Source organism: Grus americana, chromosome 18 (genome assembly GCF_028858705.1).
Source record: "Grus americana isolate bGruAme1 chromosome 18, bGruAme1.mat, whole genome shotgun sequence".
NCBI classification, from domain to species: domain Eukaryota; kingdom Metazoa; phylum Chordata; class Aves; order Gruiformes; family Gruidae; genus Grus; species Grus americana.
This window is the reverse complement of record NC_072869.1, coordinates 12,657,651-12,677,506: the sequence shown is the minus strand read 5'-3', so window position 1 is coordinate 12,677,506 and position 19,856 is coordinate 12,657,651. Positions and strand designations below refer to the sequence as shown.

Genomic DNA, 19,856 nt, shown 5'->3' with positions numbered 1-19,856 from the left:
GGAAGTGGTTTAGAAAGAGGCACTTCTGTTTATGAAATTGGGCAGTGGGAGTCCTGAATCTTCTAATGGTCTTTACCTATCCTGCATACTACAAACTAAAGAGACATTGTGCAGTGAATCAGGGGCTTCAGTAGGTTATTCCAACCAGACCCATGCAAGTATGGGTTGGACGGCTTTGATTTAGCTGTGAACCCAAACTCTGGCCACATATTGCTATGCCAAAATCATGTCGGATTAGGAGCCCTTGCCCCATGTTCACTGTGCTCCTAACCTATCTCAGAAATATGCGCAAGCAGCACTGTAAGTTGAGTGGCTTGGCTGACAAGATGGACTTTTCTTCAGTTATCATTTTTACTGTTTTGGCTGGTTAAATCTGACAGCACCTTGCTGATGTGGGGGAGAAAGGAGCAATCAGACATGGGGAAACACAAGGTCGATAGGTAAAATTATAAAAGACTGAGCCATATTTCATTTTGTGCACTGTTTGAAAATATGGTCCTATGTTTAATGTTAATGGAAACCATCATTCGTGCATCATTGCCACAGGAACATTTCTATTAACATTAAACATACTTTGATACCAGTAAATGTTACTGGCTGGCAGAGGAAAGTTACAACATGTGTAATTTTGCTCTTTGTTTTCTCTTACCATGTGTAGGTGTCTGGGTGGCACTGTTTAGTATCAGGTGATTATAATTTTGTTCTTGGTCATCTGAAATTCACAGAAAAAAAAAATCCCTTTAAGAAACAGCTTAGCATACGCACTGATCTGCAGATGATAATTACAGCTCACAGTATTCACAGGAAATCTCAGCATGATTAAAGAAAGGAGCAGAAAATGCTTAAGAAAGCAGAAGATTCTGTTATGTAGTTCACTTAAAATTCCAGATGCAAGAAGAACACGATAATGGGAAACTGCTCCCCTTCTGCTGAGCCTGCAAATCAGAGTTATCTGCAAAGGTAAGAAGCATGTCCAGACAGGAACAAAACACAACTGGTGTACCAACATCGGTGGTGCATTCCTGGGAACTGCTAGAACCTCGCAGCGCTACTCCACTGCTCCATCAGCATCCAGCACGGAGGTTTTCAGGATGTTAACCCCAACTACACGAAAACCAGACTCCCCCACTGTGACCACAACCACAACAACAATGTCCAGCGTGAGTTCAAGGCAAGATCAAATAAGTGGCCTCATAAACACAGGAGATAGAGTTAAATAGCTGCACGCGGACTCCCTCCCCTGGGAAGCGAAAATCCTGTAAGACCTGATGCATTCAATATTAAATGCACCGTGCTGCAAAGTAAGAGGAAAGATCAATGGCAGAACGATCAATGGCAGAACGACTGCTACAGTCGTGGTTAGTAACTACCCTTTGGGTTGGAAAACAACTTTCTCACTGTAATAAAACCATTACATAAGTGACTGCTGATAAACTTCTTTCATCTTTAGTTTCCAGACAAGCTTTCAATAAGGAATGAACTCTTTGTCCGGATATTTTCAACCCATTATGGAACTGTAGTAATGCAGGGTGAGAAGAGATTTCAAGAAATCTTCTTGCATCTCGTGCTCTCCTGGTGCAGGATGGGCTAGTCCGATGTCCAGTCTGCTATTCTTAAAAAACTATCATTGATATTTTACTTTCTCCCCAGAAGAGCTGTTTCATTACGTCTTTCTTACTGCTTTTTAGGCCAGTTGGTTCTTTTCTGTCTATTAGGGACATGGAGAAAATCGCCTTTACTTCTGCAATAGCTCTTTATGACTAAGCTGTTCCTACACGTTCCCTTAACTTTATTCTTCCAGCTAAGCAATGCCATTTCCTTTATGTTTCCTTATAAAACTTGCTTTGCCTTTGATTGTCATTCCAGCATCCTGTGCTCTCTCCAATTGACCTAGCTCCTTTTCGAGTCTGGAATACAGTCTGGGACATGTTTCTGAGAAGAGACCTTACCAGTACAGAGTGGAGTGGTTGGATTTTTCCCAGTCATCTCTTGTTCACACAAACTTGGATGATACTTTTATTTTCCTTGTTCATGTAAAGTTTGTGATCCTTTTGTTGCTTTTCCAGTGACCTAACACCTGTCCAATTGTTCTTCAACATATACAAGGCTTTTTAGCATTCCTCTTTTGGTCCAATGCATAGTATTTTTCTCCATTTAATCAATTTATTTTCAGTCTATTTCTCCAATTTGTCAAGAACATTTTAAATTCTAATCCCTTCCTCTAATAGATTTATGGTCATCCAAGCTTCATATCATCTGCAAATTTAATAAGCAAATTCCTTTTCCACCAGTAACAAAAAGACTAAATACAGAACCACATCAGTTCATCTTTCTATTGATATTTAGTTACCTTTTATAGTTATTCAGCCATTATGGCATCTACCCTATAGAGGTTCATTAGGAACATGCTTCTCAAATTAATCTCACATTACTTTCCCGGAAACTGCTGAAAATCTTGGTAAGGTCATGATCCTTAATATAAGCTATTTCTCCCTGTCCACAAAACACAGTAAAAAAAAATAAAAATAAGGTTAGCTTGACATGATTTGTTTCTGAGAAGTCCATGTTGGCTGCTACTTTATCTCAATGGAAACTCATCTCCCTGCACAGCCCGCTGAATGTCTGTGTATAGCCAGGATTAAAATCAGAGGTTATTTATTTGGATGACAACAGGCTGTATACCTTAGCTTGCTTACTTCTCCATCTAGAAAATAGCCACTCATTATACACACAGACAGCTGAAAATATAGAAAGGATATTAGCCTGGCTACCAGTATGTGATGAGCGAACCTTGAAAGGAGACCAGGTTCACACAGACACCTAAAGTGCCCTTGAATAAGTGGCCTACAGGTTGCCTAAGTTAGAATTTTCCTTTGGATCCTCCACTGCTGGTTACTTTGAGCAAGCAAAAACCCTGCAGTAACTACTTTTGTGACTTTACTTCAGTGTCTCTTCCTCCATATTGCCTGATTTCACTTTAAAGTGAAAACTGGACCAGAGGGTGGGTGGGACAAATAAAAACCTGGATATTTCTGGAATCCCTGTAACAGTCCGGAGGGATTTGCAGAGATATGGGATCAGGTGGGACACTTTTCGTCTAGTTTCCAGCAAGCATGATACAGTATCCTGTTCACCAATTTCTGCATTAGATTTTAACTGTTTCTGGACCTTTTCAGTAATATGATTTTAAAAGACTGTATGTGATGGTAAGTCTGATACATGCCTAAAAGAAATAGCTGCAGTATTTTTAGTCTTTGTTACCAAAAAACACGATATGCTTTAGGTCTTAACTGAATCATCTGGCTTCAACTCCTATAGATCTTTCCTATTTTTTATGGGACTAAGAAAACGATGTATTACTAGAAATCTCTTCCACACATAAATATTTCTAGATCATGAGGCTTGGCAGTTGTCAATTTGATTATTCTCTTAGTTAATCAGTGGGTCTGGGCTGGTATGTATAGACTTAATCAGATTCGGTTCATGACATTGTCAAGCAGAAATGTGTTTTGAATATTACTGTTGGACTGGTGTTTAGTCAATATAGCCAGCAACAGGGCTGCTGGACCTGCCAGACACACAGCTTTGGAGCAGTCTTGCTGTGCAGAATTTTTAGGGTTTTGGTTGCAAAGGCAGCTGTTTTGTACAGTGTACATTAGGGATGTCTGTCTTCTGAGAGCAACTGTTTTCTGTTATCAAGGTCATAAAATCACAGACTCACTAAGGCTGGAGGCACTTTTGGAGATCATTTAGTCCAACCTGCTGCTCAAAGCAGAGTCATCTAGAATGGTTGCCCAGGACCATGTTCATTAGGGTTTTGAGTGTCTCCAAGGACGGAGACTCCAAATCCTCTCTGCAAATCCTCTTCCAGTATTCAACCACTCTCACAGTAAGAAAGTTTTTTTCTTATGTTTAATTGGAATTTTCTGTATTACAATTTGTGCTTATTGCCTCTTGCCCTGTCACTGAGCACCACTGAGAAGAGCCTGGTTCTATCTTCTTTACTTACCCATCTTTTTTTTTACATACATTGATGAGATTCCCTTGAGCCTTCGCTTCTCCTGGCTGAAAAGATTCAGCTCCCAGCCTCTCCCATTACAACAGATGTTTCAGTCCCTTAAACATCTTCCTGGCTCTTTGCTGGACCCTCTCTAGTTTGTCCATGTCTCTCCCATACTGGGGAGCCCATCACTGGTCCCAGTACTACAGATGTTTCTCCCCAGTACTGAGCAGAGGGGAAGGATCACCTCCCTTGACCTGCTGGCAATGCTGTTCTGAATACAGTCCAGGATGCTGGTGGTCTTCTTTGCCACAAGGACACATTGCTAGCTTATGTTCAACTAGGTGTCCATCACATATTTTATTGGTTATTTTACCCACCATTTATTACCTTATTGATAAGTTATTAAATCTATTTTTGAAAGTTGCAAACTGGGTAGTGTGTAATGAGCCTGTTGCATTTTTTGATGACCTGTCCTTGACATTTGCAGCTGATAAGTTCATTGAGCATGGCTGAATTGCTATACAACCACTTCTTTCCTGAAAGCCTTAGAAAGTGAGATATTTCCCCATCCAAGGTCTTCGTCCCTCCACGCACTTTGTATAGTAGCCTGTGGTCCCTGTGCTAGGCCCTCTGGGTTTCTGCCAGGTCTAGGGCTGCAGTCACGCAGGGTAGCTAAGGACAGCAAGGGCTCCCAGCATGGCTACAGCAAAGCTAATTTACAAATTAAATCACAGAATACATCCAAACTTCCAAACTGTCCTCTTCTCAACTATCGTTGCTTACACACTACAGGAGCTGACAGATAAAAGGTTACACATAGATGGAGACACTTGTGTGTGTGAAATGCAAGCATTTAAAACAGTAGCAGACATAATTTGAACACATTAATTGTTCCAGAAGGGAAACAACAGAGTTTTCTTTCTCCTGAAAACACTATGCAGCCACTTACTCTCACAACCTCACTCCTGAGTGAAATTGTGTCTTCACTGAGGACAGTTACACCTGCATCTACATGAATAGGAACTTCAGTCTTCTGATTAGTTTTCCATTTCACTCCAAATATTTTCTTCCCCTTCCCCCTTCCCCCTTCCCTTCCCTTTTTTCCCCCTCTTAAAAAACTCAGGTGCTTTGAGGCTACTGCTTAAGAAATGGCATCCAAAATAGTCAGATCCTGAATTATTGGCATTTTCATGTGGCTGAGCTAATCAGACATCTGAATGCAGCACTGGGCTTCATTTACCACTTCTGTAGCCTATTGTAAACACTTTCTAAGCAATAAAATGCTTTAAAATGATGGCTGAGCCTTCCCGCACCTCTTCAGGTTTAACAAGATAATGCTGTTAATTGTGAAATGCCAGTTAGGCAGAAGCATATCTGTTGTAGAGACAAGGATCTGAGTTCAAAGCTATTTACTAGGAAACTCCATTAAGGAAATAAAGGATTCACAGGGCTCTGAATTGCCAGACCACAATACGAAATTTCTGAGCACAGCTGGAGGAGTGATCAGATACAATAACCAGCAGAAAGAATGAGACGTTTTACTGGCAGAAACCAGCGCTCCCAGCCCCTTTGTGATCTGGGAGAAGACAGAGGTTTTAAGGGCTTCAGGTTTTTTCCAAAGGAAATGGGTTCAAATAGTAAGGGCAGAACAAAGTCCTGCATCCCACGCGGTTATATCTGTGGTCTATATGTGAATTCAGTAACTGCTGCTCTGGGAAATACAACTTCTCACCCATGTGGGGAAGGGGAGTCTGTGATGTGGTGCATTTATGAAAGGAGAAGGAGATGCTGTTGGAGGGGATGAGATACTGCAGGGAGAAAGAGAAGTCTGTAGGTACTGGGAAACGCTAAGGGACAAATTTCTGCCTAGATGGTCTTGCTGCCGTGCTGAGGTGGCCCTTCTGCTGCAGCTACCAACCTGTCTAAGCACTCCAGAAGCTCTCAGTGCTACTGGGTAGGATCAACAAGTGTTAGCTTAGAGTGCAGTGAAACCAACACGAATGTAGGCTGCTGCTGACAGGAGCAAGGTGGCCCCATCTCCTGCCCTGACCGTGTCCCTGCAGGAGAGAGCCCGTACAGCTGCCCCACAAGCCCCAGGGAAGTGGCCCAGCTGAACATGCAACATGCACAGTATGTTCAGGCAGAGTGGTCCCCAACCAGGCTCCCCACCCTGCACCCCCACAGCCACAGTGCCAGCACCCACAGACCCTAAGCACCCTACTTCTTCTGGTGTCTGTGACATCCTGGACCCTGAAAAGGAGAAATCTTCTTCCAAGTTCAGCACCTTGGGAAGCAAATGAGCCCGTGCACCACTGCTGAGTCCTTGCCGTCTCCCTTCTCCCCATTGCTGCCTCACATTTCTCCATGTCTCTCCATGGAGGTAACACTCAGATGGGCTGGCAGCCCAACACAGTCAGACCAGATGTCTCCTGTAGGAAGAGGTGGCTTCTGCTGTGCCTGGAGTCAGAGCTCAGGCAGCTGTGTGAGAAGGGCTCAGGTGATCTCCTAAACTTCCCCCAGAGCCTCTCTCCTTATTGCCCTCATCCTGTGTTTGAAGAAGGGGAGGAGGTATCCCTCTATTAATTCCTGAAATTTTGCTGAGAGTGCACGTTTATTTTTGAAAAGACAGTCTCATGTCAGCCCTGGCATCTAATGATTGATTTCAAGAAGCTCAAGCATCTTTTCCACAAAGGGTGATAAAATATGAAGCTACAATTTTCCCAGTGAATATGGAGAATGCTTTATGATCCTGCAGCAGCTGAGCAACTTGTTGGGGCAACACCAACTCCCTCAGATGTCTCTGGGCAATGGTCACCATGAGTCCCCAGAACAAGTCAGGATCTGGCCCTGGGGACCTGAGAGCCATCATAATGGGCAACTGAAATCAGAGCATCCGGGTTAGCTCCAGGGGTGGGATGGTGCCGGACAGCCCTTCATCCCCTTCACAGAGGTGGTTCTCCTCATCTCATGGAGCGGGACTGTTTATCAGTGAGTGTGGTGATAGGACAAGGGGGGAATGGGTTTAAACTAAAAGAGGGTAGATTTAAACTAGATATTAGAAATAAATTCTTTACTGTGAGGGTGGTGAGGCACTGGAACAGGTTGCCCAGAGAGGTTGTGGATGCCCCATCCCTGGCAGTGTTCAAGGCCAGGTTGGATGGGGCTTTGGGCAACCTGATCTAGTGGAGGGTGTCCCTGCCCGTGGCAGGGGGGTTGTAACTAGATGGGCTTTGAGGTCCCTTCCCATCCAAACCATTCTATGATTCTATCATCTGCTGAGGATCCCAGCATTGAAAGAAGCTCTTCTTCTCATTGTCAGGGTTGACAGCTCTGATTTGCAGCATAAATCACTAACTGAATTCTTTGTCTCCAGGTGCAAAACCCCAGGTAACTGATGAAGAAAACTTTAAATAGCGTCCAAAGACTTCCCATTGCACTTCCTATCCAGGAGATCCTCTTAAACAATATTTTTGTGTAAGGACTTAATCTTTCCTTTGGTACTTGATTTTAGTCTTCTCTAGGGTATATTTTTTCAGTCTCAGGGATTTTGTATGTGTTTATTGTTAATAAAAACTAGATTTATTGTGGTCTATAATGGAAAAAATATCAAGTGTCAGAATATGGAAAGAAAATGCCATATTTTCCAGCCTGTCTTTCCTAATAAAGTTTGTTATAAAAACTGCAAAGCAAGGATATTTTTAATATATGCCAACTATATTACAGATATATGATAGTTCTGACAGTCATACAATATTTTGCATTAGTTTTACAGTATTTATTAAAAACTGGGAGGTGCTCTGAAATCTATAGTCGACAGGATAAATGAAATGGACTAAACAGGAGCAATCAGCCTACGAAATACAATTCCTTTCCTTCTGTCCCTCTGGTCTTTTCAGCATCCTCAGCATTTGCCTACCTTCAAGCTTATTCCCCAGCTGAGATTTTCAGAGAGGGGTGTAACATGCGGTTTATTTTTCTGATGACAAGATAACTGTTTGGCATTTGCACTAATGAAGAGAAAATCCCTTTCAAGGGCTAATCTTCTGGAGTACTCAAATATGACGAAGGATTTCAGGCTTTAGGAACGGAAAGAAACGCAGACCCTAAAGGCAAGGAGGAATGCAGACAAAAAACTGACGATGAGAACGTAAATACTTCTAGCATAAAACTACCCATTTATCATCTGCCTGCCCCCCTCTAGCATATTTTATTCACAATTTGCAGTCCAGAGGGGAACCCTTGAGCAAATGTCCTTTAACTGCCTCTGTGCTGGTCAAGCAAAGCTGAGCAGAGTGCCTGGGCAAGGGGAGCATGCATCAACCCTTTGCTATGCAAAGCCTTTTCCCATTAGTTTAGATTGGGCAGAGGTGGTGGCAGACAGCAGCTCCCAGCACTGGGGCCATCCCAGGGAACTGGGGAGACCAAGCCCATGGTCCCCTCCTAAGGGAGGTCTGCCCAGCCAGCCACGACACTGCAGTGCCTTGTCAGAGGTGATAAGCATATGAATACTTAGCCTAATAGATCACTAAATCCCAGCTGTCTTTCATGTACATTAGCCAATAACTATTTACTTTATACTTTTATGCTGTGAATATCCTGCTTGCTGACTGTTTCTGCACCTGGCTAACGATACCCAAACAAACTGACCCCTAAAAAAGGGCCTGTAGCAAGGCGCACACAAGACAAAAACAAAAATTAAGCTACTAGTAAAGTCAGAATGTCAGTCATTAAAAGGGTTGGAAATGCCAGATTAAAGGCTGTCCTCAAACCCTTAATTTGATATTCATTATGTCAGGTTTTTGTTCTACCATTCCAGCCTATTTTTCAACTGTAATCCTGTGACTCATTCATTGAACAGGATGCTCAGGGAATAAGGCAGCTATTCAAGAGTTATTTTAATCCTCATTAAGCAGTGAATGGCCCTGTTCTTTAGTATCCCACGCCATCCAAATCCTGCACTGATTATGGAACTGTTATTTTCCATGCAGGCTTTCCTCTAGCGCTCATCTAAGCCTCACAAACAGCTTCCAGACTCCCATCGCAGGTAGGGTGGGGTCTGTCAGCCCAGATTTAAGCTGAGCCAGAGAACAGTTGTACTTGCATCTGCAAGGTTTTATTACTTTTGAGGAACAGCCGTGGAACACTCAGGTCAGATTTTTCAGATCACACAGGGGATTTTTAATAGGATTTTGCAAGCATAAATCAGACGCTAATTAATCATACCACTTTCGTAGGGAAGGTAAGGCAGGTGCAACTGTTCCTGGTTTACATGTGGGGAAAATGATGAAGGCAGGTGGAATCACTTCCCTGTGGCCACACAGTAACACGAGGAGGACTGGAAATGCTCCCCCAGACCAGTTCAACCTCAGGCTCGTCACTCTCCATCACAACCCTGCCCGAATGTGGCTGTGGCAGCTTGCTGGAGCTCAACGCTTCTGAAAATCTTGTTGCAGATGTTTGAAACTTAAGGGACAAGAAACCAAAGAGACTTTGAAAGGCTCTGATTAACTGACTAGCTCAGCTTCCTCCAGGCCTTTCCCATGAGGCAGACCCTGCTGTTTCATCCAGAGACTCCCAGGAGTGCCCAGGCATCCTCCAACAGCAGCTCCCCTCCTGCCCGCCTCGCTGTGCACCCTCCTGAGCAGCATCACTGAGGGCAGCCGAAGCTGTCACCGCCGGCACGGTTGCGTGGATGCTCTGTGTTTTGCTGGCATAGCAAGGTCAGACAGGAGGAGGCCAGTGTTTCACACCTGGAGCTGCTGCAGGCTTGTCAGCAGGATTTGCACTGTGGACTTGCCTGCAGGATCTCCCTGGCAGTGGCAAGAGAGGTCTGGTTCACCGGGACGCTGGTCAAGTGCTTACCCTGCCCACCTCCTGGAGCTGTCGTTGGGTGCCTCATGCTTCTCACATCTTGGGACTGCTACTCATGAGCTGCTCTGTCCAAGCAGTGCTCAGGGCAGATATTTGATTTGGAAAATATCCATCAAGTAACTAAAAGCTGTATGAGTTAACATTTCACAGGAAACTTCAACTCAGTCATTTGCTACTTTTTGACCTCTTGTTTTTACAGTTTAAATGGAAGTCTTCCTAAACTGTAAGTGCTTATACATACTTAAAGGCAGAGTTTAGTCTACCCAGAAAAGGAAGGAAATGGCAGAAACCATTGCTCTGGATGAAGTACTTTCTTTAACTGAGCAAATTCCTAGCAGAAAACCATGATTTTGCTGTTGGGCTTGCAACAAACAACTGTTTCTTATCAATAGGGGGTTTTATGTGAATGTACATGTATATCTAGAGGCACATAACATGTAAGTGCATGTGTTATGTGCATGCAGATGCTGATGTGTACATATATATACTACCTGGTCCTCATGGCAGAAAAGAGGGGGGGATGGGGCATTTCACTTCTTTATCCTCATGACATTGCAACATGTTGGTATGTTCATTTGTTATTTTAAGGCTATAGGAAATGGCTTAAATGAACTGTAAGAAATCAAGGAGGAGGTGAATGAAGAGCTGCTGGTGGAAAATACTCAGCAGCGATGGGCACTGAAGTTCTGGAGGTTACATCCAGCCACTTCAGAAAACCAGCGTGGCCCACTGACCTACACCAAAAAACAGGTGGAAAATACAACAACTCCCAAACATCTGAGCAGCATGAGGAGGACTGTCTCATACAACAGGGTTTCAACTTCACTCATAAAAATATGTCTCCTCTGCTGAAAGCATGCACAAACTCACACACATTCAGAGTGATTTCTCTTCCTCCCACCACACCTTATTTCCAGTGATGGAACAAGTACCACATAAACCATGCCCACTTATGAACTCCCTACACACAAACATATTTCTCCTTCCCAGTACATTTATGTAGATACTCACTGACTCTTTCAAAAGCTTCAAAGTGCCAAATTGCAAAAGCAAACTGTGTGGAAGAGCTTGGTATGAGGAAAATACAACTTTTGTTTTCGAGCAACTACAGCTAAAAGGTACACCTACAGAAAAACAAAATCACAAGAAGAATATTTCCCAATCTTGGCTAAAATGTTATTTTAAAAACCAACAACACTGCAGTGAAGATAAAGGTTACATAGAGCTCCAAATATCTTTCTCCAAGGAAACTGATACCTTTCCAAGCATCTTTGGAACGGCTGTTCTCTTGATGAAGGAACTTTTTTTTCCTCCGTGTAAACAACAGAGTATGAGGTCTATCAAAAAGGGCAGCTTTTCCCAATGTTAACAGAGCCTTGCTAGACTCACCAGCAGGAGGCTCTGGAAAAGAGACCTATCCTGCATGGGAATCTCTCAACAGCAATGCCTCTGCTTTTAGAGAGCAACAACTACATTGACCCTCACCCCCCCGAAATGGGAATGTTTGAACTCACTTTTGATCTGAAGTTTAAAATCTCTCCCTAGCATTTCGTATTTTATATGCTCTGATTTCCTTCCCTTCCCTTCCCTTCCCTTCCCTTCCCTTCCCTTCCCTTCCCTTCCCTCCCCTCCCCTCCCCTCCCCTCCCCTCCTCTCCCCTTTCCTTTCCTCCCCTTTCCTCCCCTTTCCTCCCCTTTCCTCCCCTTTCCCCTTTCCCCTTTCCCCTTTCCCCTCTCCTCTCCTCTCCTCTCCTTCTTTTTTTTTAAATTTACTTAGTGCTACCTTTTCTCACATGTTCCAGCATAAATCAGATAAATCAGGAAAAAGAAGTGGTGAAAGGAATAGAAGAAATCCAGATGAAGAGAAAAGAACAAGGACTTTGTTTCTCAGAGAGAAAGCTCTGCACGGCTGGTGGCAAATCCCGTAGGACAAACTTAGCTGGTGTTGACAGTCAGTGCCTGGGATCCCCTCTGTGTTTAAGAACTTCACACTGACTTTCCAAACACAAAGTAATTAGATAAATATGGACTGGTTTTCTCAAAAATCAAACAGCTGAGCAGGCTGCATGACTAACATTAGACAGCAATGCACAAGCAGCATCTGGGAGAGCAGTCCTGGATGCTAACCTTTGAAACACATTTGAAATACGCAGATCACGGTGAAAACATATGGTCAGAATAGAACAAAATGTGTCCTTTAAAGGGCATTTCTGAAGATGAAGTTGATTTTAGAAGATATAAATAGTATGGGTTTCTGAAGCAGGATTAGTTAAATGCAATCTTTTATGGAACAGAGCCAGCTATTGCACATTCAGAGTGAAGAGATAATTATGCTAATACCTTTGAAAAAAACACATGGTCGTTTTTAACCCCATGGTATTGGCAGAAAGGAGAAGGAAAGGGAACACAAAATCCTTCCCCTGTTTTTCCCTCTTTCATGAGTTATAAAGAGAAACAGAAACTGAGGATGAAACCTCTGCAAGAAGGGCTCTCCAGTGAGTCTAGTGGGTCAGGACTGCACTTCCACTTTGAGAGCAGAAGCCAAAGACCAATTCACTGCTATACCGTAGGAAACAGCCAGGGGTGCCTACCCATCCCATCTTACTCTGTCTTTATACTGAAAAGACACAGGTTTTAGCAGAAAGCTAAAAGCAGAAGCCTCCTTGCTTGTTAGGCTCCAAGTATAATTAACAGAAAAAATATCTTATTTGGGTTCCATGGGACCAAATGGGTCAGAAAAGGTGCTTGTCCTGTCACCCGGGGCAGTACAGGAGGATGCTCAGAGACCACAGCGAGGAGGGTGGGCTGCCAGCTTGCGCCGAGCAGACCAGAGTCCCATAGGGGTTTTCCAGCCTGTTTTCTGGCTTAGGAGTGATAAATGTGTCATGTTATAACCAACATAATGATCAAGATAAGCAGACTCTTAACTCGTCAACTGATTTTAAATCACTCTCAAGTCATAGAAATTCACTTGCTCTTAATCTGCCAGCAAGACACGGCCAGCTTCAAGGCGTTTGGACAGAGAAGCAGGGACTTTCTCTTTATATTACACGGCTTTGTGCTAGGGGCCAGGAACAAGAACATGTGTGTCACAATTGTTTGAAGTTTATTTTGTCCTTTTGCTGATTTCTGGCATTTTCTATTCCTAGATTCAGGACTTGTTTGCATGCTTGTTAACTGCTAAGCATGGCTTTGGGCCAGTACTTTATAGCCAATTAAGATCCAGATACAATCTAACACTGATCATATTCTTAACTTTAAGCATGTAAGTGAAGTCACTAGCACTAATCAAGCACTTAAAATGAACCATGGGCATAAGTGCTTTATTAAGGCAAAAAGAAAGTGGCACTATGTTAAGGACGAACTAAAAGCTCTATTTAAATCCATCCCTAATCCTAGCAGCAATTAAACAGATGGTTAACTTTAAGCATCTGTTTAAGTCTAACCGAAGTCACATTAAACAGTGGCTTTCAAAATAGCACTTCTGCAGAAATATCTGTATATGACAGTGTCAAAATCTAGCTTTTTACTATTAATTACCTTTTCTGTTCTTGCAGTGTTTCCATTCCATCAGACTTGACGTGAGAGAAGGTGACACATACTCTTTGAAGGAGCTGAGGACAGGTGTACTAACTCTGACCACTAGCAGTACTGTTCCTCCTTGTATGAAACACAGATCCTTGGATATTTTATGCATGCTTATTCTTTTAATTTTTAAAAAATAAATATTTAATTTAAAAGCCCTTTTCCGTATGTTTTAATTAGAAATTTTCTGCTTGGCCAATTCAAAAATAGCTGAAATGATGAACTACTATTTTTTGGTAATATTTATTTTTTTGTATATTTGTCAGTCTCAGAGCAACTTAGATGTTGGCGAAATTGTATTACTGTTAAAGTGGTGAAAAAAAGTCATTTAAAATGAGAAAATCTGAATGTGTTTAGAAGAACTTACTTTCCTTTTTGGGATGCTTTCTTTTTTTTGGGTCTATACAAGCAAGGGTAGAGTGCGATCTCTTTGTATGTCTGGTATCAGCCTTACACAGACTTTAAAGTTCAGCTAGTCCAGGAAATCTGCCTTGATTTCAGTGTACCAAATTGCTTGGCACATTGAACAGTCTCTAAATAATTAGTCTGTCTATACTGACAACAAGTTACCTTGTTTATCATATATTTAAGGTTTGCTCAAACGGTTCTTATTTTGGGAAATTCTGTGATAACTACTGAAGTAACATCTTCAAAACTAGCACTGCTGGTTGTGGCATCCTGGTACCTCTTTCCATAGAATATGAGCATCCCCTGAAACAGATGCTTGTGTGTCCAATTGTCCCAGTTTTAGCAGAATGTAGTATTTCATCATAAATCTTTAAAGCATCAGGTTCTTGAATCATTTGATTAGGTAGGAATTTCATCTGTCTTTTCATTAAAGGTAGATCACTGCCTCCTTTTTTGTAAAGAAGAGGCAGAAAGAGCACTTTGCACCTTGAAGGCCCTGAAGGCAAAAGACAAACGAAAGACATCAGCATTTATTTATTTTGAACCTGTGGTTTTTAATCCAGTCTCAGATTTGTTTTCAGATCTCATTTGTGGTTTCTTTAACACATGGTTGGTAATACTGAAACTTCCCTGATAACTTATGCAATATTTACTACCTTTTGGTATTGAAACCTGGCAATATGGCAGAGTATAATATTTATAGCAGTATGAACTACTCTCCTGTAGGTAAAGCAATTTCTATTTATTTACTCACTCACTGCCTTCCATGGGAATACTTATGTTAGAAAATTTGATGCTCAGCTATGCTTGCTGAAACATAGCTTTTTTATTGTTTTTTAATTTTATTTCTGCACCAAGCTCACCAAGGCCAAGCAAAGCAGTTCTGCGGTCATATTAATTGGATATAAGCGGGCGATGCTGCTGAAGGAGGTGGTCTTGCTTCCTCCTCAGCCATGTGATGCTCCTGCCTCTCTTGTGCCTGTGTTAGTGTATATATGATCTTGCAAAGAATTCTCTCTGCTTTCTCTTGTTTGTTTCTTTTTCTCAACCAGGTTAGTTTTTGGCCAGATCAGGTTCCTGATCTCACTTTCTGTACAGAAGTGGGAGGCAGGGTGAGCAGATGGAGATGGGAATGAGGATGCAGCTGCCCCTTTCAGACGTGAATGATGTTTGCATCAGATTGAAAGGACTGGAGCGGTGTGCTAAGTCACTGGTTTACTTCAGTAATTCTGGTCCAAATGTGAAGCCGCTACAGGAACAAAACTTCCATAAGCACATGGCCTGTGCCTTCAAAGTAAAGATCACAAGTACATTTCAATAAGAAAAATTATGTTTGTCCTAGATGGGTTTTTCAAGCCTTACAACCCTGTTCTCTGAAAGCCTGCAAAACCTTCTCATTCAATAACTGTTCGAGGACCACCCTGTAGCTGGAGGAAAGCATTTCAGATGAAGCAAAGAAGTCCAACTGCATCCTTCTGAATGTGGCAAGCAGTCCTGTCTGTAGCCTTTGGGCCAAATATCCCTGGGATATGGGATCCCTGGCAATCACTTACACTGCTTATTGCAAGAGCTGTCCCTGGAGAGGGGAACAGTGAAGATGTGAAACGGCGGTCAAAGCAAGCTGAACTACAGATGAAGTCAAACAAGGTGTGCTGGGATGGTAGGGCTGCGAAAGGCTGGTTGCAAAACCACACTGACTCCACCCTACGCGAGCCCCTCTCTATAGCGCTCACCTAAAAAATGAGCATGCAGTAAGTTAAGAGTTGAATTTAAGTGAAAGCACATTTGTCTGGAGTAATGTCATGGGCAGACATCTGGAGTGATATTTATACAACAAATGTGGCTGTCTCCCCTGTGCTGGTCTGGACTCCTTTCAAGGTCCACAGAGACAGGCACTGTGAGCCCATGCTGCTTCTCATCCGAGATCCAAAGCAGATCACCAAGTCAAGCTGTAGACATGTGGATATCCCTCTTTCTCCCTGTTGACTTTAAAAGGCCTTCAGAGCTTAGAGAAAATGCCTTATCTGTTTTTCGGACTGAGAAACTGTGAGAAGGAAGGGGAGAAGTTCCCTGAATAGCAAAATAGTTCTTGCAGGATGCGATAATATTGTGCAGAACATTTTCCCAATGCAGAGAAGGCCTTTTTTTCTTCTCCCTTTTCCCTCTTTTACTGTCCATCTGCTTTCCCTCTTCAATGCTGTGGTAAGTTGCTGTCCAGATGGTGCTGACACACTGCAGTGTATGTAGCACAGTGTATGTAGCAAAGAATGTCCCTTGAGGAAGGTGACTCCTTCCACACCAAGAGATGACCTGAAAAACTTACTGGGGAGGCACTTCTAAAAGAGAAGACCTAGCTCCTGGGCAGCCATGGAGGAGCAACCTGAGCAGGAGGTGATGTCATCTAAAATCTATATACAGAATATTGAAGAACTTCTTCCCTGTGAGGGTGGTGAGGCCCTGGCACAGGGTGCCCAGAGAAGCTGTGGCTGCCCCTGGCTCCCTGGCAGTGTTCAAGGCCAGGTTGGATGGGGCTTTGGGCAACCTGGGCTAGTGGAGGGTGTCCCTGCCCATGGTAGGGGGTGGGACTGGATGGGCTTTGAGGTCCCTTCCAACCCAAGCCATTCTGTCATTCTATGATACAACCATTTTGAAACAATTCAAAACACTTAGAGCCAAATACTTGGTTGTTACTCCAGGTCTTTGTCAAAGACCAAACAAGTGCAGGTCATGAAAGCCACAAGTGTGTGAAGCTATTCCTGGGGGAAAATGTGAGGTGCTCAGTGCAAGCAGTAAGAGGAGGAGGACATCTCTTGGGCACTGATCACATTCCATATGCCATACAACACTTGTGGAAGTGCTGCAGTTCAGCCAGGATGACACTATCCTCTCAGCACTGCTGTCCAGACTATGGGCACGATCTGCTTAATGAGGTAGATCTCACCAATGTACTGACACACAAATGATAACAGAACCACAGGCTCACCAGATCTACTGCCAAGTCCCCTTGAGACCCTTCTCCCACCCCGTGGTTCACATGGTCCACCTCAGAGCTTGGAAAGCTCGTGCTGTCTGAGCTAGTCATTCCAGCTGCTTTCCTTGTGCGAAACATTTGAAAATCTTAACCTGGCCTCTTCAGGAGACACCTGACTTCTTCACACCTTCTGTTTTATGACACCAATTTGATGCTGTCAAAGTGTTTTGTACATTAAGGTGGCAAGTGCCTGCCAAGCCCTCTTAAATGAACTGGCTAACAGCTAAAATGGAGACAGCTTTCTTCCTTGCAGTTTCCTTTCCCAGGCTCTTTTCTGGAGCATTTCCCTTTGGAAGAAGAGATATGTTTCTCCAAGATCAGACTGGGGGAAGTCTACCAAATACAAGGACAGCCTCATTTCATGTGACTGTTTTGCAATTCCATACATGGGCTCTCCTCTCTTGAACACTACTTTTATTTAGCACCATATGAATTTATCCTGGTTTCTTTTGCCCAGATCACCTGCAGCTGCAGCTTTAAATGTAGGAAAGCCAATTCTACTGGAGAAATGCAGTTCCTTGGAGAAGTACACATAAAGGGCTGAGACTCTGTGCTACAGCAAATAATGTCTATTGTTTATCACGTGAAAGTCAGTGATATGTAGCATCATGGAGGGGCAGAGGGGGCAATGTGGATTCTCTGTGCCTGGAGGGACTGAGCTGGTGTCATGCTGTGGTGGCACGGCTGGCTCTTTTTCCTCCTACAGCCCTGTCTCCCTGCTTCTTCACGCTGAGCCAGGGTGTGGGGAACTAAACTAGACCAGGACACTGATCAACCAAAACTTTTTTTCATGGCTGGATCAGTCCACATTTTGGCTGACCATAGGGCTGTGCCAGCATTGTGCAAAGGGGATGAAAGGCGAGGCTGAAGCTGCACTTGGTGCGTTAAGTATTGAAAACCCACAGGCTTAGAAAAGTGAGGCTGTGTGCTGAAATCAGCTGACCGATAGCCTTTCCTCAGCAACGGATGCACAGCACGCAGTCACCAATCATAAATACAACCATTTCAGCTGTGATCATGTTTCATGGCTCCTGGGCCAGGGTCTCAACACGGCTGATGGCTGGTTTGCAGTGCAAAGCAGTCCTAATCCAGCTGCAGGTGCACAGCAAAGAAGTGTCCATTAGATGGCAAGCTCCTCTCTGCCATGTGATGCACTTCAGCCATGTGTCTCTGCCCATCTGCCTGGCTTAGGGCAGGTGTCTGGGGAAAACAGACTTGGCTGTACCATGCACAAGGTGTGGCATGGAAAAAACCCCAAACTTCCAAGGATTATACAGGAGTAAACATTTGGACAAATGTAAAATCAGCATCCTTGAAGGGAAAGGACTACCCTGGATTTGAGACGACATCTGTTACAGGGGAGAGTACCTGGACTCTTAAGAGCCACTCCCCACCTGCTCAGTGGTTTCCTTGCTCAGTTTGGGTGCAGGGTTTCAGCCAAGCTGCGATGGCTGAGAGCAGCTTCTGTGGAAACCCACGGCCTTTCAGACTGGGCTCCCCTAGGTCCTGTCAGCCCTTCTCCGTATGGACCCTGCGAGGCCACCGCTGCCATCACTGCCAGGAGCCTGCAGCCCCCTCTTGCAGGTGACATGTCTTACGCGGGACATCTGACATCCAGACCAAAGCATTTCCCATGTTCAGACCACTCCATGGCCAGACCTGGCCTGGGCTGCCACTTTCCTGGGACATTCACACATTTTTACATTACTCTGCTATGGCTGCTTATCATCCATAAGACTCAGAGTGCTTTGCAAAGCAAACCAGGTATTACTCCCTTTAGCTCAGCCATAGGGGTACAAGCCCTGGGGAGTCTGTGGTGGGCCCCAGTGCCGGAGTGCACTGAACACAGATGTTTCCTAGTTGCTCTCCATGCAGAGCAGCCCCACATTGTTGTCTTCTCTGCTGTACCCCAAAAGCCAAGAGGGTGCTGTGGCAACCTGCAGAAAAGGGGACAGGAGTCTCTGAGGACAGCCTTCTCACCACCTTCACCCACCCTGCAATTCTCCCAGGGAAAGGCACCAGGCAGTGCTTTCATCTACATTTGAAAGAGAAACCTCTGCACCCTGGTAAGAGAGAGCACAATTCAAAAGGGCTAATGTAATTGCTTTGCCTTTTCCATCAGGGAAAGTTCATTCAAATTCTGATCTCATCTCTCCCTCCTCCTCCCAAATCTTTCCCAGAAGGGATGTCGGGAGGGATGCCTGCAGCCCTGACATCCAGGAATGAGAGTCCCCCCAGTGCGCTGCCATCCCTCCAAAACACTCAGGCTGTGCCAAAGCCCCAGATTTGCCGTCCTGCCTGAGAAGGACTTTGCACAAACTCTGCCTGTGGGCTGAGCTGGCAAATGTGAGAAGAGCCTCGAACACTCCACTTGGCAGCAGGGTCACAGGAGAGCTTCTGCCTGGAGTTGGTGGCCAGAGCAAAGGGGTTGTGCTGAGGATCGGTTGTTCTGGGACATGTGTTGTTTCCGCAAACTGGTCCTGGATCCCCTTGACTTGCTCTGCCAGGGTGTAGGTCAACCCCGGGGACCTGCATGCTCTGCAAACCAGCTGCACTGCTGCCTGTCTTGCACAGGCTCGAAGAAGACAATTTTCTAAGAATACCTGGGATCACAGCCCACCCTCTGCATCCACAGACTTTGCAGCTTCCAGTTCTTGCTTAAAATGTCACTGAGTTTTCTTGCAGTTTAATATTTTGATCAGGCTTATTTGCTCTGAAATGCTACGGCAGTGACTCACTGTGATTTGGGAATCTCTCTTGCCAGTCCCCACCTGCACACATGCAGCTAATAAGGTTCACTATTTTCATTACACCCTGCTCTTTCTGCTGCTCTCAGCTTTGCCAGCAGCCTGACAGCTGCCAGTGTTTCCTTTCAGAGTGACCTGCTCCCCACTGAGCACTGATGGTAGGAGGGAGGGCTGCCGGAGAAGACAAGGACTGGGGGAACATCCCTTCGCAA

At 44.2% G+C, this 19,856-nt stretch overlaps 1 protein-coding gene across 5 annotated transcripts in view; it reads right to left on the bottom strand.

The window, feature by feature from the left end:
• The window catches only part of SHISA6 (shisa family member 6), a 266,219-nt gene that overhangs the window by 27,552 nt on the left and 218,811 nt on the right, over positions 1 to 19,856 (bottom strand). For 4 of the 5 annotated variants that reach the window (XR_008579807.1, XM_054846959.1, XM_054846960.1 and 1 more), the window contains exon 5: positions 650 to 712. The exons of the other annotated variant lie outside the window; for it this stretch is intronic. Coding sequence is in view for 3 of the 4 variants with exons in the window: in XM_054846959.1 (XP_054702934.1) it covers positions 650 to 712 (63 nt within the window). In the remaining variant the exon portion in view is untranslated. The remainder of the gene's footprint in view (positions 1 to 649; positions 713 to 19,856) is intronic. 5 annotated transcript variants of the gene reach the window in all.